General features: G+C 44.6%; 1 protein-coding gene across 1 annotated transcript in view; it reads right to left on the bottom strand.

Moving 5' to 3' along the window:
- Positions 1-4,068: 4,068 nt before the first annotated feature.
- IMPA2 (inositol monophosphatase 2) overlaps positions 4,069-19,022 on the bottom strand; it is a 47,331-nt gene continuing 32,377 nt past the window's right edge. Inside the window, exons 6-8 of the mRNA XM_058692753.1 lie at positions 8,188-8,296; positions 7,305-7,456; positions 4,069-4,616 (exon numbers count right to left, since the gene is read on the bottom strand). Of these exons, the coding sequence (XP_058548736.1) occupies positions 4,501-4,616; positions 7,305-7,456; positions 8,188-8,296 (377 nt within the window). The 3' untranslated portion in view covers positions 4,069-4,500. The remainder of the gene's footprint in view (positions 4,617-7,304; positions 7,457-8,187; positions 8,297-19,022) is intronic.

Here is a 19,022-nt window from a genome sequence, read left to right as displayed (position 1 = left end):
ATGAAATAAGCCTTCAGCCAACTAAAATTAACCCTGCCAACAAACTCTAGCCCAGGGCTCCCAAATTATACTAAGCCTTTCACCTTATCTGTCCACGGGAGTGATAACCAGGCTTTAGGAGTTCTAACCCAAGAGCATGGAGGAAAACACAGACCTACAGAGCACAGCTTACAGTCAGACCTGGCAGGCGGAGCATGTCCAGACTGTTGGAAAGTGGGAGCCACAGTGACTAAGCCTCAGCTGAACTGGTATTTGGAGATGACTTAATACTACACGTACCTCATGCTGCTCAGAATCTGTTACCCCCTGATTAGACTCAACACTTTCAGCAAGAAGATGAGCATTTTGTGAGAGGCTTCACCTTCTACCTTCTAACCTCCGTCTTATGTGCTTTGACTCACTCAACCCTGCTGCCCCGGCCTGATGATGGTACAGAACCCCATAAATGTGTACATGTGGTGTCACGGTTACTGACCCTTCACATGACTTATAGGACAATTCATCAGAAAGCCCAGATTTGATACTTCGTCAATGGGTCCTATGCTAAGAATGCAGAAGGGAGGTATCAAGCAGGATATGCTGTAATAACTCAGTATGAACTACCCCAAAGGGTATCTTGCCCATTTTAAGTCTGTGCAACCAGCAGAGCTACATGCCCTTACTCAGGCTTGTTGGCCACCCAACGGAAAGTCAGTAAACACTTATACCCATAGCACATATGTCTTTGGGGTGGTCTCTGACCAAACATTTATGGAAACAGAGTTCCTCACTTCTAGCAGAATCCTAATCAAAACTGGACTCTGAGTAAATGAACTGCTGTCTGCCATTCTAGTGCCCAACTGAATTGGAATTATTAAGAATGAAGTTCGCACTAGAAAACAGAACCCGAGTATCAGGGAAATGGTCTAGCAGACTTCCATGCTAAATCTGCCAGCACTAAAACTCTTCTAATATACCACCTGAATGAAGTCTGGAAGATGAACTCTAACCAAATTATTTATGATAATCTATATAAAAGACAAAATCAGGCACCTGAACTAGAACAACAAATGTTGAGACCAAAGGTACAAATTTAATGTTAGATGAGGACACGCTCAGGGCCACCAGATGGCCTCCTGGTTCTTCCTGAGCCCTTAAAATTGCCATTACTAGAAGCTCTGTATTCTGCAAATCATGGCACAGAAAAAAATGACCCAAATTATGAAAAAGAATTGGTGGGTGACTGCTCCAAAGTCGCAAAAGTGGTTTATGAGCAAATGTCTAATTGATCAAACCCCTAACCCTGGAAAGACCATTAAGATGGTTCATTTGATGGAGCATCTCCACCACCTACTGGGCCATTTGAACATTTACAAATAGATTTCACTCAATTGCTCCTACAATGGATTATTGATATGTCCTTGTAATTATTTGTATTTTCTCAGGATGGACTGAAGCCTTCTCATGCAGAAAGGCTGATGCCACAACCATGGCTAAGAAACTTTTAGAAAGTTTAGGGGGTATCCCCCAGAGAGATCTCCAGTGATTGGGAACTCATTTCTCTGGGGAAATAATTAAACAAATAAGGCGTTGCTTTTAAACAGTGGCATTAGTATCATCCTTACCGTCCTCAGTCATCTGGTGAAGTTGAATGAACAAATGGTATCTTAAACCTGAAGCTAGCTAAATTAACAGAATCAACTGGACTGCCCTGGCCAAAAGGTCTACCATTGGTTTTGATGGCAGTTAGATTGGCACTCACGGGAAAGCACAAATTAACATCTCATGCAGCAGTAACAGGAAGACCTAGGCTTTTGATGATAGAACCACGTGTCTACTGTACTCATAAATTCTGATGTGACTCAGTATTGTCAGGCTTTAATGCATTATGCCGAAACGTACTGCCACCAGGAAAAGGAAGCTTTCCATGATGCTCCTATAGCTGGCTTAACCTTCCACAACTTAGGACATGGAGAGCAGGTCTTCTGGAAATGACACCTAAGAAAGACTGCCCAGGAACCTCACTGGAAGGGACCACACCAGGTTCTCCTCACCACCCAGATGGCAGCCCAACTTCAGGGATTTGAACCTTGGGGCCACAGCACCCAGTTGAAAGGGCTCCTCCAGGCTCTGGCACTGTATACCAGCCAGAGATGTGAAGTTAAAACTGGCCACAGACGTTCCTCCTCAGAAGCATTCAACAGCTTGGGGCGAGCAGCTCTCCCAAAACCACTGATCCGGATCTTCATCTCCTGTAAGAAACCTTTATTCCTTTGCCTATTTGCGATCTGCCTTTTCTGTCCCTTAATGCAGGGGAAGACAGGATTTCACAAACAACAGCTACCGCAGGAAACCAAACCACTAAACCAACAGCTGGATTTGTCATGCTGAACCAAACTCAAGATGTGAAGGGAATCCTGAAGGCCACTGTATGCTGCCACTGTTCTGCAGGTCCCTTTAACAAAGTTCAAACACCAGATCTATGTATCCTTGTTTCTTGTCTCAATTTAATCCAATCCTGGAATGGGAAAAGCAAAATCCACCGAGTGCACATCTGAAAGGCTGCAGAGCAGCCAGTGTCAATCAGACCATTTGTAGGCTTGCTATTGGGCCCATACATTTGGCTGGTCTTTCAATGTGTGGTAATACAGTATTGGAGTCTTGGATGAATGATGCACCTCTATATGGAGCAATGGGTCCGTATAGGAGCCATTGAGGGAGCCCTACGTGGACCTCCTAGCTACACCTTTACACGTGGAGCTTTGGGCAGCGGCCTCCATGCTTGGGCAGCTCGCTGTCTGGAGGGTGTAAGGACAATGCACCCTTGCTCTAAGTACTGTCCCACTGTCCCTTCATAATACCTCAGAAACTCCACATTGTCCCACTCCCCTGAAAGAGAAGTTTTACTAGCAGCTGTTAACCCCTCTGGATGCACATCATTTGGAAGGTCCCCTCTTCCTTGGCTTGGAGTTATTACAAACAAATGTACAATTAGAAACTTACCCTTAACTCCGGCAACCACTGCTGAGTCTACTGCTAATGCCATGGCTACACCACAAAAGTCCCCAGGGGCTCTCTTGCTGAGATGGTTTTAGATAATAGAATTGCTTTAGATTACTTGTTGGGGGAGTCTGTGCCACGGCAAATAGTTCCCGCTGTACCTAGATCAACACCTCTGGTTTTGTAGAAACTCCAGTACATTAACAAACATGCTCCTTGGCTTATACAGGTTGATTCTGGTACATTCTTTGATTTATTTGATAGCAACTGGTTTGGTTCATGGGGGCCATGGCTAGGAGTATACTTCAGTCGCTTGGTATTATCAGTCTGGTGTGCTGTGTTCTCTCAAAGGTCTTACAGGCGTGCTTGCAGCCATCAGCACAGCAGATGGTCTCAGTGTGCTTGGAGAAAAAGAAACAAGCTGAACAATGGGGAAAAAAGCAAAAGCAATTCTTCCATGGATCTGACAACATAACCTGGGAGTTTCACAGTGAGGCAAGAGCAATTTAACTCTGATGGTGACAGAGGGTGGTGCTAATACCAAATTTTTGGGCAATCTTCTCACATATGACAGGATAACCAAAAGGGGGGATTGTTAAATTAAAAAGGAGGACATCAGACTGAGGTGGCTCTAATGCCATAGCACCTGCATAAGCAAACCAATGTAAGCCTGTAAATACCTTAAGGTTACAAGAGTGAACTTAAGGACAACCAATCACAAACAGCCAAAGAAAGAGGTTTTAAGCTACAGTCAATCAAGAATTTCCTTTGGCCTTTTCTCTAGAACAGTTTTTCCCCAGCCCCCGTAGACAGTGCTTCTAACCACTTCTGCTTTGACGCTGCCTGATTTGAGTTGTTTTTTGCTCAAATTCCTAAAATTTTTGTATGGCTCACTTTATCCATTAACACATGATAATTACTAAGGTAGTTTTCACAGTGCTTATCAAAAGCAGCAGACAGACAGCAAACACTGCCAACTTCGGGCTTTAATATGCAAACTTTCCTGAAGAGCCTGGATCTACAGCTGTGGGCGTTGTGGGTTTGAGGAAGCAGGCGACACACTTATAGAGGGAAACAGATAAGCAGAGGGCCATTATTTTGATTTATTGCATTCTGAAGTACCATGGGGGAGGGCCTGAGAACAAGTCCGCTTCATCAGCAGTTCTAAAGCCTTATTACCTGAGATTTGCATTCTGGAGGAAAAAAAATCAAGACTCAATTTTCAATACGTATGTCACACGAGATTTGGATTTTGGCCCTGATAGAAGAATGTGTACTAACCTGATAAAGGCTATGTGAGATTAAAGAGAGACACCAGCTAAACACCGAATCCCGGTGAAAGACGTGGATTTAACCAGAAAGCCACATACTTTAGCAAAACACCTCCTCTCGGGGGTGGTCAGAGACACTTGATGTGTGCAGGCTGCTGGAGGCAGCTTTGTCCCAGGGCTCGCCGCCAGCCTCAGCATTCCCAGGAGGGCCCAGTCCTTGGGTCACATTTCTCTGCCCCTCTGCTCCCTTTCACTTCTCATCATCCCGCCCATAGTTAATCGTTTGTAAGGCCTGAGCTATGAGAGTCGCCATTTCTCGGGTGCCCGCAGCCACCACTCTGCAAGACATGAGGTCGAGAGGTCCACCTGAGGACAGAGAGAGAAGGCAGGGTGCCTGAGTTACCGGAAAGGGCAGAACAGTCCTGAATGGCAACTGAGCACATGCACGTTCCAAGGAAAACCAAGGTCCAGGCCGGGCTGGAAGCGGGACCAAACAGGGAGGTCTAGACGTGAGCCTGGCCAAAGCAAGGGTGCAGCCTCTCAGCATCCACTCTGCTGCCCCAGGAAGGGAGCACTCGAGGCTGTGCTGGGGGAATGGAGGCTAAGGTCCAGCCATCAGGACTGAGGTTCACATGATCAGTTAGACCACCACAGCGGAGAGCAATTCTCAAATGTCTGCTGTATGGGTTGCACCGGGGACCCCATGTGATGGATGGAAGTCTTAACTCAGCAGGTCTGGGTGGGGCCTGTCTGGGCAGTGACCTGACGCAGGCTGGCTAACAAGTTGTGACTAAAAAGCTTGAGAAAGGGATCTAAAAGGACTCACCCAGTCTCAGACTGCTTATTCCTAAATACTAGATGAGGGGTCTGCCTGAAACTAAGCGGAGTTATGGGGGCAGACATGTTAGGGGACTCACACCCAGGGGGTCAGTCACTGGGACACGATGACCTTGAAGTAGAAGGAACAAGTCACCTTTTTGAGTCTGTTCTCCTAAACAGCTCCCAGTGTGCTCACACTCTACATCATGCTGACCCCATGCGGAGATACACGGTGTGTGTGTGGGGGTGCTAGCCTCCTCTTCATAGAATGGGGGGTATGATGCTTATTCTGCCTATCTCGTCAGATTTGGTGGGGTCAGAATGTGTGCTAGAAAACCGTCAAATGTTATGTATGTGTACAGTGGTCGCGTGTTCCTATCTGGCCATATCCTGATCCTGGGGTCTCTTTTCATGCCTAGAGGCATAGAGTAGGAAGGCAGGAAAGCTGAGAAGGCACTAGCCCACTGAACTTCCAACATCTTCCACATGGTGTCTCATCAGTAGACTCTGAGGAGGTAGAGGGGACATTTGGTCTGGCAGTGGTATTTGGCCCAGTCTGGGGGACGTTGGGTCTGGTGGTACTTGGTCCAGTCTGGGGGATGTTGGGTCTGGTACTACTTGATCCAGTCTGGGGGACGTTGAGTCTGATGGTACTTGGTCCAGTCTGGGGGACTCTGGGTCTGATGGTACTTGGTCCAGTCTGGGGGACTTTGGGTTTGATGGTACTTGGTCCAGTCTGGGGGACGCTGGGTCTGGTGGTACTTGGCCCAGTCTGGGGGATGTTGGGTCTGGGAGATGTTGGGTCTGATAGTACTTGGTCCAGTCTAGGGGATGTTGGGTCTGGGAGATGTTGGGTCTGATGGTACTTGGTCCAGTCTGGGGGACGCTGGGTCTGATGGTACTTGGTCCAGTCTGGGGGATGTTGGGTCTGGGAGATGTTGGGTCTGATGGTACTTGGTCCAGTCTGGGGGATGTTGGGTCTGGGAGATGTTGGGTCTGATGGTACTTGGTCCAGTCTGGGGGACTTTGGGTCTGGTGGTACTTGGTCCAGTCTGGGGGATGTTGGGTCTGGGGGATGTTGGGTCTGATGGTACTTGGTCCAGTCTGGGGGACGTTGGGTCTGATGGCACTTGGTTCAGTTTCAGGGACGCTGGGTCTGATGGCACTTGGTCTAGTCTGGGGGACGTTGGGTCTGGTGGTACTTGGTCCAGTCTGGGGGACGTTGGGTCTGGTGGCACTTGGTTCAGTCTGGGGGACGTTGGGTCTGATGGCACTTGGTCCAGTCTGGGGGACGTTGGGTCTGATGGCACTTGGTCCAGTCTGGGGGATGTTGGGTCTGGGAGATGTTGGGCCCATCTGATGGTACTTGGTCCAGTCTGGGGGACGCTGGGTCTGATGGTACTTGGTCCAGTCTGGGGGACTTTGGGTCTAATGGTACTTGGTCCAGTCTGGGGGGACTTTGGGTTTGATGGTACTTGGTCCAGTCTGGGGGACGTTGGGTCTGGTGGTACTTGGCCCAGTCTGGAAGATGTTGGGTCTGATGGTACTTGGTCCAGTCTGGGGGATGTTGGGTCTGGGGGATGTTGGGTCCGATGGTACTTGGTCCAGTCTGGGGGACTTTGGGTCTGGTGGTACTTGGTCCAGTCTGGGGGATGTTGGGTCTGGGGGATATTGGGTCTGATGGTACTTGGTCCAGTCTGGGGGACGTTGGGTCTGATGGCACTTGGTCCAGTCTGGGGGACGTTGGGTCTGGTGGTACTTGGTCCAGTCTGGGGGATGCTGGGTCTGGGAGATGTTGGGTCTGATGGTACTTGGTCCAGTCTAGGGGATGTTGGGTCTGGGAGATGTTGGGTCTGATGGTACTTGGTCCAGTCTGGGGGACTTTGGGTTTGGTGGTACTTGGTCCAGTCTGGGGGATGTTGGGTCTGGGGGATGTTGGGTCTGATGGTACTTGGTCCAGTCTAGGGGATGTTGGGTCTGGTGGCACTTGGTCCAGTCTGGGGGACGTTGGGTGTGATGGCACTTGGTCCAGTCTGGGGGACGTTGGGTCTGATGGCACTTGGTCTAGTGTGGGGGATATTGGGTCTAATGGCACTTGGTCCAGTCTGGGGATGTTGGGTCTGGTTACATTACCAGGTCTAGACTGGGGGACATTGAGTCTGGTGGCATTACTGGGTCTAGTCTGCTGTCATTCCCCTGGGGATGGACTGCAGGCTGAGGGTCAGAGGGGCTCACCTGAAGTGTCCATCACGATGCCACCTGCTTCTCTGATGATGACGGTGGCGGCAGCCAGGTCCCAGCAGTGCAGGCCAAACTGGTAATAAGCATCCGCAGCCCCTGAGGCCAGGTGGCAGAGTGCCAAGGTGGAGCTCCCGATAACTCGGACCCTAGAGGAGAGGGAAGAGGGCAAAGATTCCTGTGAGTGGTGCTGTGCACAAGTCAGATTTCCCTTAAATAGCTGACATCATCCAAAGTCACCTTCTGCTGGGTATTCCCAGTCATTAAAAATGAGCCACAGGGCTTTTCTAATAAGCTCTCTAGATTCAAGATCTGTGGTGCAGAGCAGTGCCATTCAAGAGAACTTTCTGTGAGGATGGAAAAGTTCTGCAAATGTGGAAGCTACTAGCCACAGCTGGACACTTGAAATGTGGCTAGTGCAACTGAAGAACTCGTCTTAACTCTACTGAATTTTAACTTAAATGTAAATCACCTCGTGTGTCTGACAGGTACCGCACAGACCTAGGGAGGGTGGGAGACAGGAGAAGATTCATTTGGACTTGTTAGGATTCATTTTTCCTAGACATTTGCCAGAGTGATATCATTTATGAAGGGCTCTAAGCCCACACAGGATTCACTGGTTGGGTGGCTTGAGATCAGTCACTTGGCTTCTGGAAGCACTGCTCCGAAAGGAACACAGGTCCCCTGTTGGTTTTCTAACAGGCACGAGGGAACACACCGGCAGAGGAAGCATCACATGGCTCTCCCGGCCTCTGCATGGAGGGGCCACCTCCCATCACTTGGGATCTTTTCCTCTCTCCCTGGGGAGCTGTGAGCAAGACTGTGTGTTTGGCACTTTCCCCTTTGGCTCCAGGATGTTCTGGGAACTGAAAAGCCATACCCATGAGCTTTGGCGTGGAGTAACCTCTCCATGTTGCTCAGGAACAATTTCAGAGTGGCAGGGTCACGTTTGGGGCCAATTTCCGTTAGAACCAAGGCCTTGGAGATATCTGCAGTAGAAAGAATGCCCCATGATCAGAAAAATCAAGTCTTGGTTCTAACTGAATACTCAGTGTTCCCTCTGAAGCAAACCTCAAACGTCAGCCTCTCCTTCCCTCTCAGAACAAGTACCATCTGTTGAGTGGTTTACGCCATGAAGTTTTTCTGATAGCTGTGCAGCATTGTAAAGACAGCGAAGGGAGGTCAACAAATCCCACACTTGACTATTTCCTCATCACTCCTTTAAGGCTGCTTCCTGTTTCAGATTTCAGAGGGAACAGACTTTCAGATCTCTCTCTTTTCAGGGACAGTTAGCATGAAGAACCTGGAAGAGTCAGGTGGCTCATGAAAATCACCATCATTCAGCCGTAAATAAAAACAAAATGATGACAAAAAAACTTCATCAAATAAATCTGTCTTTAAAAACCTTTCTCTAACTGCTATGATCACGGAGATGGAAATAGCGTCCCTGTAGAGAATGCAGGATGTCTTTGGAAAGGGAATTCTCAGGAGTAACCCCACTGGGCGTAAGGAAGGCTGATGCAGGGGCTGTAATGGTCACCCCAGTGTGGAGTGGTGAGGAGCTCGGGCCAACCACACGGCTCCTGTGACAGGGGTAGGAAGCTGGCCTGTGGGTGTCAAGGGACGTGCCTGGGCTCCCTTCCTATGCCTGACTCATGGGTAGGTTATCACAAGCGGTTTGTCTTTGCTTTGCTATACGCCCAAATACAACCAAATTCAGTCTCACGCCTGGTCAGGCTTCGGGCTGAGCACAATCAGCCGTACCAGGTGTATTCGTTCAGATAACAGAACAAAGTCCCTCCATGAACTGGAGGAAAAACACTCTTCACAAGTTATGTCACTCAATGGGCCCAATCCTATGTCAGTCTCTCACTGAGGGACCAGATGACGGCGAGAAGGCCATCTCCTCTCAGACAGACTCTATGCCCATTTCCCCTTTTCTTAAATCGGAGGCTCTCATTTAAACACTTTCTGAAAATCGCTTGGCTCCACACCAAAGCTAGCTGCCTTGGAGAGGTCTGAATCACTCCCTGCCAGGCACACCCAGCACCAAGGCTGAGCCAATGACGTGCCTCCCCCATGTCCAGTGTGCACAAGGGGCTCTGCCCACAACAAGGGGCCATGGGGCCGGACAGCTCCAGGATCCCCGTGGACAGGTCACTGCACGAGCTTACCTCCTAATTCCCTCCCTGGGCTCCAAACTGAGATGGTGTTTTCTCAGGGGCAGGAAAGAAGACCTCTTTTGGAGAAAACAAAATCAACAGAACCAGGCACACAGCAGGCGCTCAATAAATAGTCACAGAAGCAATGAGCACTTTTCCTCGAACACCAGCATTAGGGCAACCCTGGTAAGAGTCTTCTTGTTTGAGCTGATTTGTTAAATCAGTAGCATTTTTTAATTTAAGGCAGGAATACTTGAGTTAGGTAGAATTTGGTTGGCTAGTGTAAGAATCTAATAACTATGTATAATGGCACTATTTTTTGGGGGGGGATGAATTCTTGAATGATAAATATTTCTGTTAAAACCACTCTTGAAAGATAACATTGCAATTTGGATGAGCTGTCCTAGACAAGACCGCAGGGGAAAACGGAAGCGAAGGAGCAGGGTATGTGGCCCGATCTTGCCCTAATTTTCTTATCGAACTTCAAATCTTACACACCCACACACAGACACTGTATTCTTATTTTTTATTTTTAGTTTTTGAGAGAGAGAGAGAGAGAGAGAGAGAGAGAGAGGCAGGCAGGGTGGGGAAAGAGTACCAGCGGCAGAGCGAGAGAGAGAATCTTAAGCAGGCTCCACACCCCATGGAGCCCAACATGGGGTTGGATCCCATGACCCTGAGATCATGACCTGAGCCGAAATCAAGAGTCAGATGCTCAACTGACTGAGCCACCCAGGAACTCCACATACTGTATTTTTAAACACAGTTCATTCTGTTCCTTGCTCTTTTCATAAAACAATATATCACATACATCTTTCTCCATCATTCTGTAACTGTAAGGACTACATGTTATTCCCATAGATGAACTGCTATTGGCTCAACCATCCCCTACAGATAAACATTCTCAATTCCTGTTATTATAAACAATGCTACCTCTTTTTCTCTATAGGTTTGTGCACCAATGTTGATAGCGTTTTCAGGATAGAATGACAGAAGTGGGATTTTTGGGGGCACCTGGGTGGCTCAGTCGGTTGAGTGTCTACCGCTTGATTTTGGCTCAGGTCATGATCCTGGGGTCATGGGATCGAGCCCTGCATCAGGCTCGTGCAGAGTGTGGAGTCTGCTTAAGATGTTCGTTCATTCATTCCTTCATTCATTCATATTCTCTCTCTCTCTCTGCCCCACTTTCCCGCTCATGTTCCCCCCGCCACAAAAAGTGGGATTTCTGAATCAAAGAGTATGCATATTTTAGATCTAAAAAAATTTTTTTCAAACTGCCCCCCACAAAAGCTCTATCAGTAGTACCATCATCCCCTCTGCACTAAGATAAGATCCTGTACTATTTTCTAGACCCTAACAGGAATCTCTTACTCCATGGTATATGCTTTAAGAGTGATTTTTCTCAGAGAGCTAAGATCAAGAGAATAATATCCCTACATTCAGGGCATTTCCTGGTTCTAGGATCTCAGTCACACTGGGAGACACTGAATTTCCTTCAGGAACTAGAAAGCCACACAATTTCATTGGGGAAATAAGTACTACTTTTAATCAGGTTCATAAGACGTGGCTACTTGGATGTTATCTGGACTTACTGTGGTGATCATTTTGCAATATATACAAATGTTGAATCATGACGTTGTATACCGAAACTAATATAATACTATATGGCGGTTATACCTCATTAAAAAAATATTATACAGCATAAAAAATAATATGACTACTTGTTCAGGCCAAGCCCTAGGGGCTGGCTGCAGGGTGAGTGGAAAAGTCCCCAGAGTACCAGCCCAGACAAGCAGATACCCCACATGCAGGGCTGGTGCAGGAAGCGCAGAGGGTTTCAGACTAAGTGCCACAAGGCTATTTCACAAAGGGAAACTAAGCAAGGTGTGGAAACAGTAGCTCACATTTACCAACCTCTGAATCTCTCCAGACAGGCCTGTGCTAAACACTTTCCATTTATGCCTCTGTTCCTCTATTACATTTATGATACATTTACATTTCTATTCCTCTATGACATTCACTGTCTCACTGCTGCCCTTGTTTCACAGATGGAGAAACCAAGCCTAAGGAAGTGACCAGTACGTAGTCATGTGGCCCTTAGGTGGTGAGGCCCAGACTTAAACTCAAGCTTGTCCAGTGATTATGTGAAAGACAGCATTTCTTCCCACAGTTTTTAAGTCTGTAAAGAGATATCTCTGCACCCAGTTGTTTCCTCTTCTTCTAGCTGCAATGTATCTATTTCTTTCTTACTCTCACTAAAACTTTTCCCAAATGAAATGAACAAGGAAAAAGGAAGCCTGAGTGCTGCCACCTACAGGCAAAATGCTTTCTACGGTTTAACACAGATAAAACCATCCCCTCTATTTAACATCACCTTATATTATGGTTATTTCAAACCCATAATCACTATGGTTTTTGCATTATCCATTTTGCATATTATCATGCCATAGTATTTTATCCCAATCAAATATGCATATATTTGCATATATGCATATATACTAATGCATATATTTTGTAATTTAAAATATTTTGTGACTTCATGGGTATGTGTGTGGGGGGAAAGGGGAGTTATTGCTTAATGGGTGCAGAGTCTCATTTGGAAAGATAAAAATTTGGAAACAGATGGTGGTGATGGTGGGAAAACATTGTAAATGTAATTAATGCCATTGAATTACACACTTTAAAATGACAAACTTCATGTTCTATATATTTTACCATGATAAAAAAAAAATCCAACAGATTTTGAAGTAGGGCATCTCTGTATACTTTTTTAACGAACAGATTTTAGGGTGAAAACAATTGTCCATTAATAGACTTACAACAGTTTGAAAACTATTGTTCTGATTGAGCATGGTTAAAGTACCCCAAGTATCATAGAGTATTGCTGTCTTAAGAAAAATTTTACAACTTAAGAGAAGCAAGCCGTCTGTATACACTGAAATACGTACTCACAGAGAAAGAGGTGAGTAGGCTTTAAGTCTGGGAAATATGCCCCATGAACACAAGCTGCTTTTGCTGAACATAGAGCCCCCAACCACCGCCCACCCTGCCCCGCCCCACCCCATGACAACACTTACGACAGCAGGTATTTTTACACACATGTCCTAATTCTTTCAGACTTCTTATAGACCATTAAGAGCTACTCATATGAAAATAAAGTTTAATTTTATTTAACTTAAAAACATTAAGTACTAGACAGACGGGACGTTGGTGATTTGGTGGGGGCTGGGCAGAGGTGGAGGTGTGGGGAAAGGGGGTTTGATGGGCACAGGGTTGGAACTTGAAGCCAAGCAAACTAGGAGAGAAGAAAGCAAAACTGTAGACATCATCTACAAAAAACTATATCCACAAGGTGCATCCAAACCCCAGGATACAAATGGGTGGGGCAAGCCTCCAAGAGCTATGAGACTGGGTGGCAGCAGGAGGAAGAGAGAAGCACAGAGCATCTGCTGGACCCCAGCAGCCACTCTCTGGAAGTCAGCGCGGGCCCAGGTGAGAGAAGTGGGCGCTGAGAAGGGCCGCACACACACCAGTTCAGGAGCCCCTGGTGCGTGATAAGGGCTGAAGGGAGAGAACCACCAGCCCTATGATCTCTCATAACTGACTTACCAAGACCTCTTAAGGGAAGGATCCAGCACTGGGAGTAAACTCCAAATTCACTAGACAGGAGTAACAGTAGTAAAGAAAAGAGAAGATCCTGGGAACAGTTAAGTAGAATAAAGCCAAAAAAACCCACAAAAAAACAAACAAAAAACCAAAATCTAAGGTTAAAGCCCAGTTTTTGAACACTTCACAAAAACAACACAACAGGGAACTCTAGAGCCACTAAACTACCAAAAAGGTCCTGAACTCGCACCCCACCCCTTCAAAAGCCCTTCCCCATTTCAGGAATACAGATTTCAAGCAGAAATAAGTAATTTAAAAGAATGATGGGTGAGCCACACATACACTTACATGGGAAAAAAAAAAGAATAGAGAACATCTCTTCAGTTAATCAAGGACTGCAAGAAATATTTGTCCACAAAACAGAAGTACTTTATATAAAATAAATAAAGAATGCCTAAAAAAACCAGCCTAACTAGAAAAGTGGAGGGGATACAACTTAAGAGCGAATTAGAAAAGAAAATATTTCAGCAAAGAAGATTAAACTGAAGGAACAAAGTATAAATAAACAGAATAGATTGTACTTTACAAGAAATGGAGGTTGAAAAAAGATTGGTGGAAAATCAGCCCTCAAATACAAAAAGATCCAGAGCATACTGTGCATATTTTCAGACCACAATACTATGAAACTCAAAATCAACCACAAGAAAAACATTGGAAAGGTAACAAATACATGGAGACTAAAGAACATCCTACTAAAGAATGAATGGGCTAACTAAGAAGTTAAAGAGAAAATTAAAAAGTTCATGGAAGCCAATGAAAATGATAGCACCACAGCCCAAAACCTCTGGAACACAGGAATGGTGGTCATAAGAGGAAAGTATATAGCAATCCAGGACTTCCTAAAAAAGGAAGATCTCAGATACACAACCTAATCTTACACCTTCAAGAGCTGGAAAAAGAACAGCAAGTAAAACCCCAAACCAGCAGAAGGCGGGAAATAATAAAGATTAGAGCAGAATCAATGCTATCGAAACCAAAAAAACAGATCAATGAAACCAGAAGCTGGTTCTTTGAAAGAATTAACAAAATTGATAAACCACCTGCCAGTTTGATCAAAAAGGAAAGGACCCAAATAAATAAAATTAAGAATGAAAGAGGAGAGATCACAACCAAAACAGCAGAAATAAAAATAAGAGAATATTATGAGCAATTATATACCAATAAAATGGGAAATCTGGAATAAATGGACAAATTTCTGGAAACATATACACTACCAAAACTAAAACAGGAAGAAATAGAAAATTTGAACAGACCCATAACCAGTAAAGAAATTGAATTAGTAATCAAAAATCTCCCAAAAAACAAGAGTCCAGGGCCAGATGGCTTTCCAGGGGAATTCTACCAAACATTTAAGGAAGAGTTAACACCTATTCTCTTGAAGCTGTTCCAAAAAAATAGAAATGGAAGGAAAACTTCCAAACTCTTTCTATGAAGCCAGCATTACCTTGATTCCAAAACCAGACAGAGACCCCACTAAAAAGGAGAACTATAGACCAATTTCCCTGATGAACATGGATGCAAAATCCTCAACAAGATATTAGCCAACAGGATCCAACAATACATTAAAAAAAATTATTCACCATGACCAAGTGGGATTTATACCTGGGATACAGGGCTGGTTCAATATCCACAAAACAATCAATGTGATTCATCACATCAATAAAAGAAAGGACAAGAACCATATGATCCTCTCAAAGATGCACAGAGAGCATTTGACAAAATACAGCAAACTTTCTTGATAAAAACCCTCAAGAAAGTAGAGATAGAAGATCATACCTCAAGATTATAAAAGCCATACACACAAGACCCAACACTAATATCATCCTCAATGGGAAAAACTGAGAGCTTTCCCCCTAAGGTCAGGAACAAGACAGGGATGTCCACTCTCACCACTGTTATTCAACATAGTATGGGAAGTCTTAGCCTCTGCAATCAGACAACACAAAGAAATAAAAGGCATCCAAATTGGCAAGGAGGAGGTCAAACTTTCACTCTTCGCAGATGACATGATACTCTATTTGGAAAACCCAAAAGATTCCACCAAAAAACTGCTAGAACTGATTCATGAATTCAGCAAAGTTGCAAGATACAAAATTAATGCACAGAAATCAGTTACATTCCTATACACCAACAATGAAGCAACAGAAAGAGAAATCAAGGAATCGATCCCACTTACAATTGCACCAAAACCCATAAAAAACCTAGGAATATATCTAACCAAAGAGGTTAAAAATTTATACACTGAAAACTATAAAAAGCTTATGAAAGAAACTGAAGGAGTCACAAAAAAGTGGAAAAATATTCCATGCACCTGGATAGGAAGAAAAAATATTGTTAAAATGTCAATATTACCCAAAGCAATCAACATATTTAATGCAATACTTATCAAAATAACACCAGCATTCTTAACAGAGCTGGAACAAATAATCCTAAAATTTGTATGGAACCAGAAAAGACCCCGAATAGCTAAAGCAATCTTGAAAAAGAAAACCAAAGCAGGAGGCATCACAATCTCAGATTTCAAGCTGTACTACAAAGCTGTAATCATCAAGACAGTAGGGTACTGGCACAAAAACAGACACTCAGATCAATAGAAAGAATAGAGAATCCAGAAATAGACCCACAAACACATGGGCAACTAATCTTTGACAAAGCAGGAAAGAATATCCAATGGAATAAAGACAGTCTCTTCAGCAAGCGGTGCTGGGAAAACTGGACAGCCACATGCAGAAAAATTAACCTGGATCATTTTCTTACACCATACACAAAAACAAACTCAAAATGGATAAAAGACTGAAATGTAAGACAGGAAGCTATCAAAATCCTCGAGGAGAAAGCAGGCAAAAACCTCTTTGACCTTGGCCATAGCAACTTCTAACTCAACACGTCCCTGGAGGCAAGGGAAACAAAAGCAAAAATGAACTACTGGGACCTCATCAAAATGAAAAGCTTCTGCAAAGCAAAAGAAACAATCAGAAAAACTAAAAGGCAACCAATGGAATGGGAGAAGATACATGCAAACGACCTATCAGATAAAGGGCTAGTATCCAAGATCTATAACGAACTTCTCAAACTCAACACCCAAAAAAGAAATAATCCAGTGAAGAAATGGGCAAAAGACATGAATAGACACTTCTCCGAAGAAGACATCCAGATGGCAAACCGACACATGAAAAGATGCTCAACGATACTCATCATCAGGGAAATACAAATCAAAACCACAATGAGATATCACCTCATACCTGTCAGAATGGCTAACATTAACAACTCAGGCAACAATAGATGTTGGTGAGGATGTGGAGAAAGAGGATCTCTTTTGCACTGCTGGTGGGAATGCAAGCTGGTGCAACCACTCTGGAAAACAGTATGGAGGTTCCTCAAAAAACTAAAAATAAAACTACCCTACGACCCAGTAATTGCACTTCTAGGTATTTATCCAAGAGATACAGGTATGCTGTTTTGAAGGGGCATATGCACCCCAATGTTTATAGCAGCACTATCAACAATAGCCAAAGTATGGGAAGAGCCCAAATGTTCATCGATTGATGAATGGATAAACAAGATGTGGTATATATAGACAATGGAGTATTACTCAGCCATTAAAAAAGAATGAAATCTTGCCACTTGCAACTACATGGATGGCACTAGAAGGTATTATGCTAAGCGAAATTAGTCAGTCAGAGAAAGACAAGTATCATATGACTTCATTCATATGAGGACTTTAAGACACAGAACAGTTGAACACAAGGAAAGCAAAAATGATATAAAAACAGGGAGGGGGACAAAACATAAGAGACTCTTAAATATGGAGAACAAACAGAGGGTTACTGGAGGGGTTGTGGGAGGGGGGATGGGCCAAATGGGTAAGGGGCATTAAGGAATCTACTCCTGAAATCACTGTTGCACTATATGCTAACTTGGATGTAAATTAAAAAAATAAAATTAAAAAAAAAAAAAATTGGTGGATCCGGTAAACCAAATTAAAGAGAAAGCAACAAATAGAAAAGATAAGCAGAGACGACTCAACATAGTTAATAATAGAAGACCCAGAACATAAAAGAGAAGCAAAAGAATTGGGAAATGAACAAATACTAACAGCTATAATTCAAGAAAACTCTTCTAAAATTAAAAAAAAAAAAAAAAGGGGGGGGGGACTCAAGGGGCGCCTGGTGCTCAGTCAGTTAAGTGATCTTGATCTCAGCTCAGGTCGTGATCTTAAGGTTCATGAGTCTGAGCCCCACAGTCGGCTCTGCACAACAGCATGGGGCCTGCTTGGGATTCTCTCTCTGCCCCTCCCCCACTCTCTCTCTCTCAAAATAAACAAACTTAAAAAAAAAAAAAAAGAAAGGGTGTATAACATGGTGTGCCTAGGAAACTGACTGAAAACAAACACTGGGATATACTCTATTGAAATTACTGTGCTTGAAAGAAAAAGAAAAAAAATCTATTGGGCATTCAAGCAAACAACTGAACTCCCTTATCAGGGAAAGAAAATGAAACTGTCTTCAGACTTTTCAACAACATAGATATGCCAGAAAATGATGGAGACAATTTAAGACACTCGGCACAAGAAAATGTGAGCCATGTGTTTTGTTACCAGAAGAATGGATCTCCAGGTATAAAGGCCACTGATAAGCTGCTGTGAGCACGTAAGAACACAGAGAATGTTGTTCCCAGGAGGCCTTTCTGAGAAACCAACTGGAGAAATTCTCTGAGGGTGTCCTTGAGATTCTTCCAGGAATCTGCGAAGTTAAAATAATTTTCTTAATACTACTAAGACATGACTTGCCTTTTCACTGTGTTAACATTTGCACAGAGTAGACAAAGCCAGGCAGGGCACGCCCTGTTCTGGTGGTCAGTGCAGTCCTCTCTGCCACACTCACATTCTGGGGGAAAACAGGTTGGTTTTACTTAAGAATGAAAAAGCTACAAAAATGACGAACTGCATTGAGCCTCAAAACCTAGGCAAATGTCTTTTCAATCCTGTGTGATGAGACGGGAATTACGGGGAGGCTTAGACAGGAAGAACAGGGATGCTTAGATGGGAAGTACAAGGAGGATTAGATGGGAAGTACGGGGGGCTGAGACGGGAAGTACGGGGGGCTGAGACGGGAAGTACAAGGAGGCTTCGATGGGAAGTCGTGGGGGGCTTAGACGGGAAGTACAGGGGAGCTTAGATGGGAAGTCCGGGGGAGGCTTAGAAGGGAAGAACAGGGATGCTTAGATGAGAAGTACAAGAAGAATTAGATGGAAATTCTGGTGGGGGGCTTAGATGGGAAGTACAGGGGGAGGCTTAGATGGGAAGTACAGGGGGAGGTTTAGATGGGAAGTATGGGGGAGGCTTAGATGGGAAGTACAGGGGGGCTTAGAAGGGAAGTCCGGGGAGGCTTAGAAGGGAAGAACAGGGATGCTTAGATGAGAAGTACAAGAAGAATTAGACAGAAGTTCTGGCGGGGGGCTTAGATGGAAAGTACAGGGGGAGGCTTAGATGGGAAGTATGGGGGAGGCTTAGATGGGAAGTACAGTGGGGGCTTAGATGGGAAGTTGTGGGGGAGCTGAGATGGGACATACAGGGGAGCTTAGATGGGAAGTACAGGGAGGCTTAGACTGTAAGTACAAGGAGGCTTAGATGGGAAGTACGGGGGAGGCTTAGACAGACAACAGCAATTTGGAGTTGGGTATTTGGAAGATCTTCTTGAAGATGAAGGCAGTGAGCCCATCATTTCAATTGCTAAGGCTGCCAATGATAAAATTCAAGCTCTGAAGTGGAAATTAGAATTTGGGAAGGCTTAGATCTACTACCGAAAGTTTGACACCTTCCCAACACTTAAAGATTTCTCATGAGAGTAGTGGTACTAATGAGTACAACTTGCTTAATAGTTTACAG

The sequence above is a fragment of the Neofelis nebulosa genome, chromosome 11, assembly GCF_028018385.1.
Source record: "Neofelis nebulosa isolate mNeoNeb1 chromosome 11, mNeoNeb1.pri, whole genome shotgun sequence".
Classification (NCBI taxonomy): domain Eukaryota; kingdom Metazoa; phylum Chordata; class Mammalia; order Carnivora; family Felidae; genus Neofelis; species Neofelis nebulosa.
The sequence above is the reverse complement of the archived record's forward strand: the minus strand, read 5'-3'. Positions and strand labels throughout refer to the sequence as shown.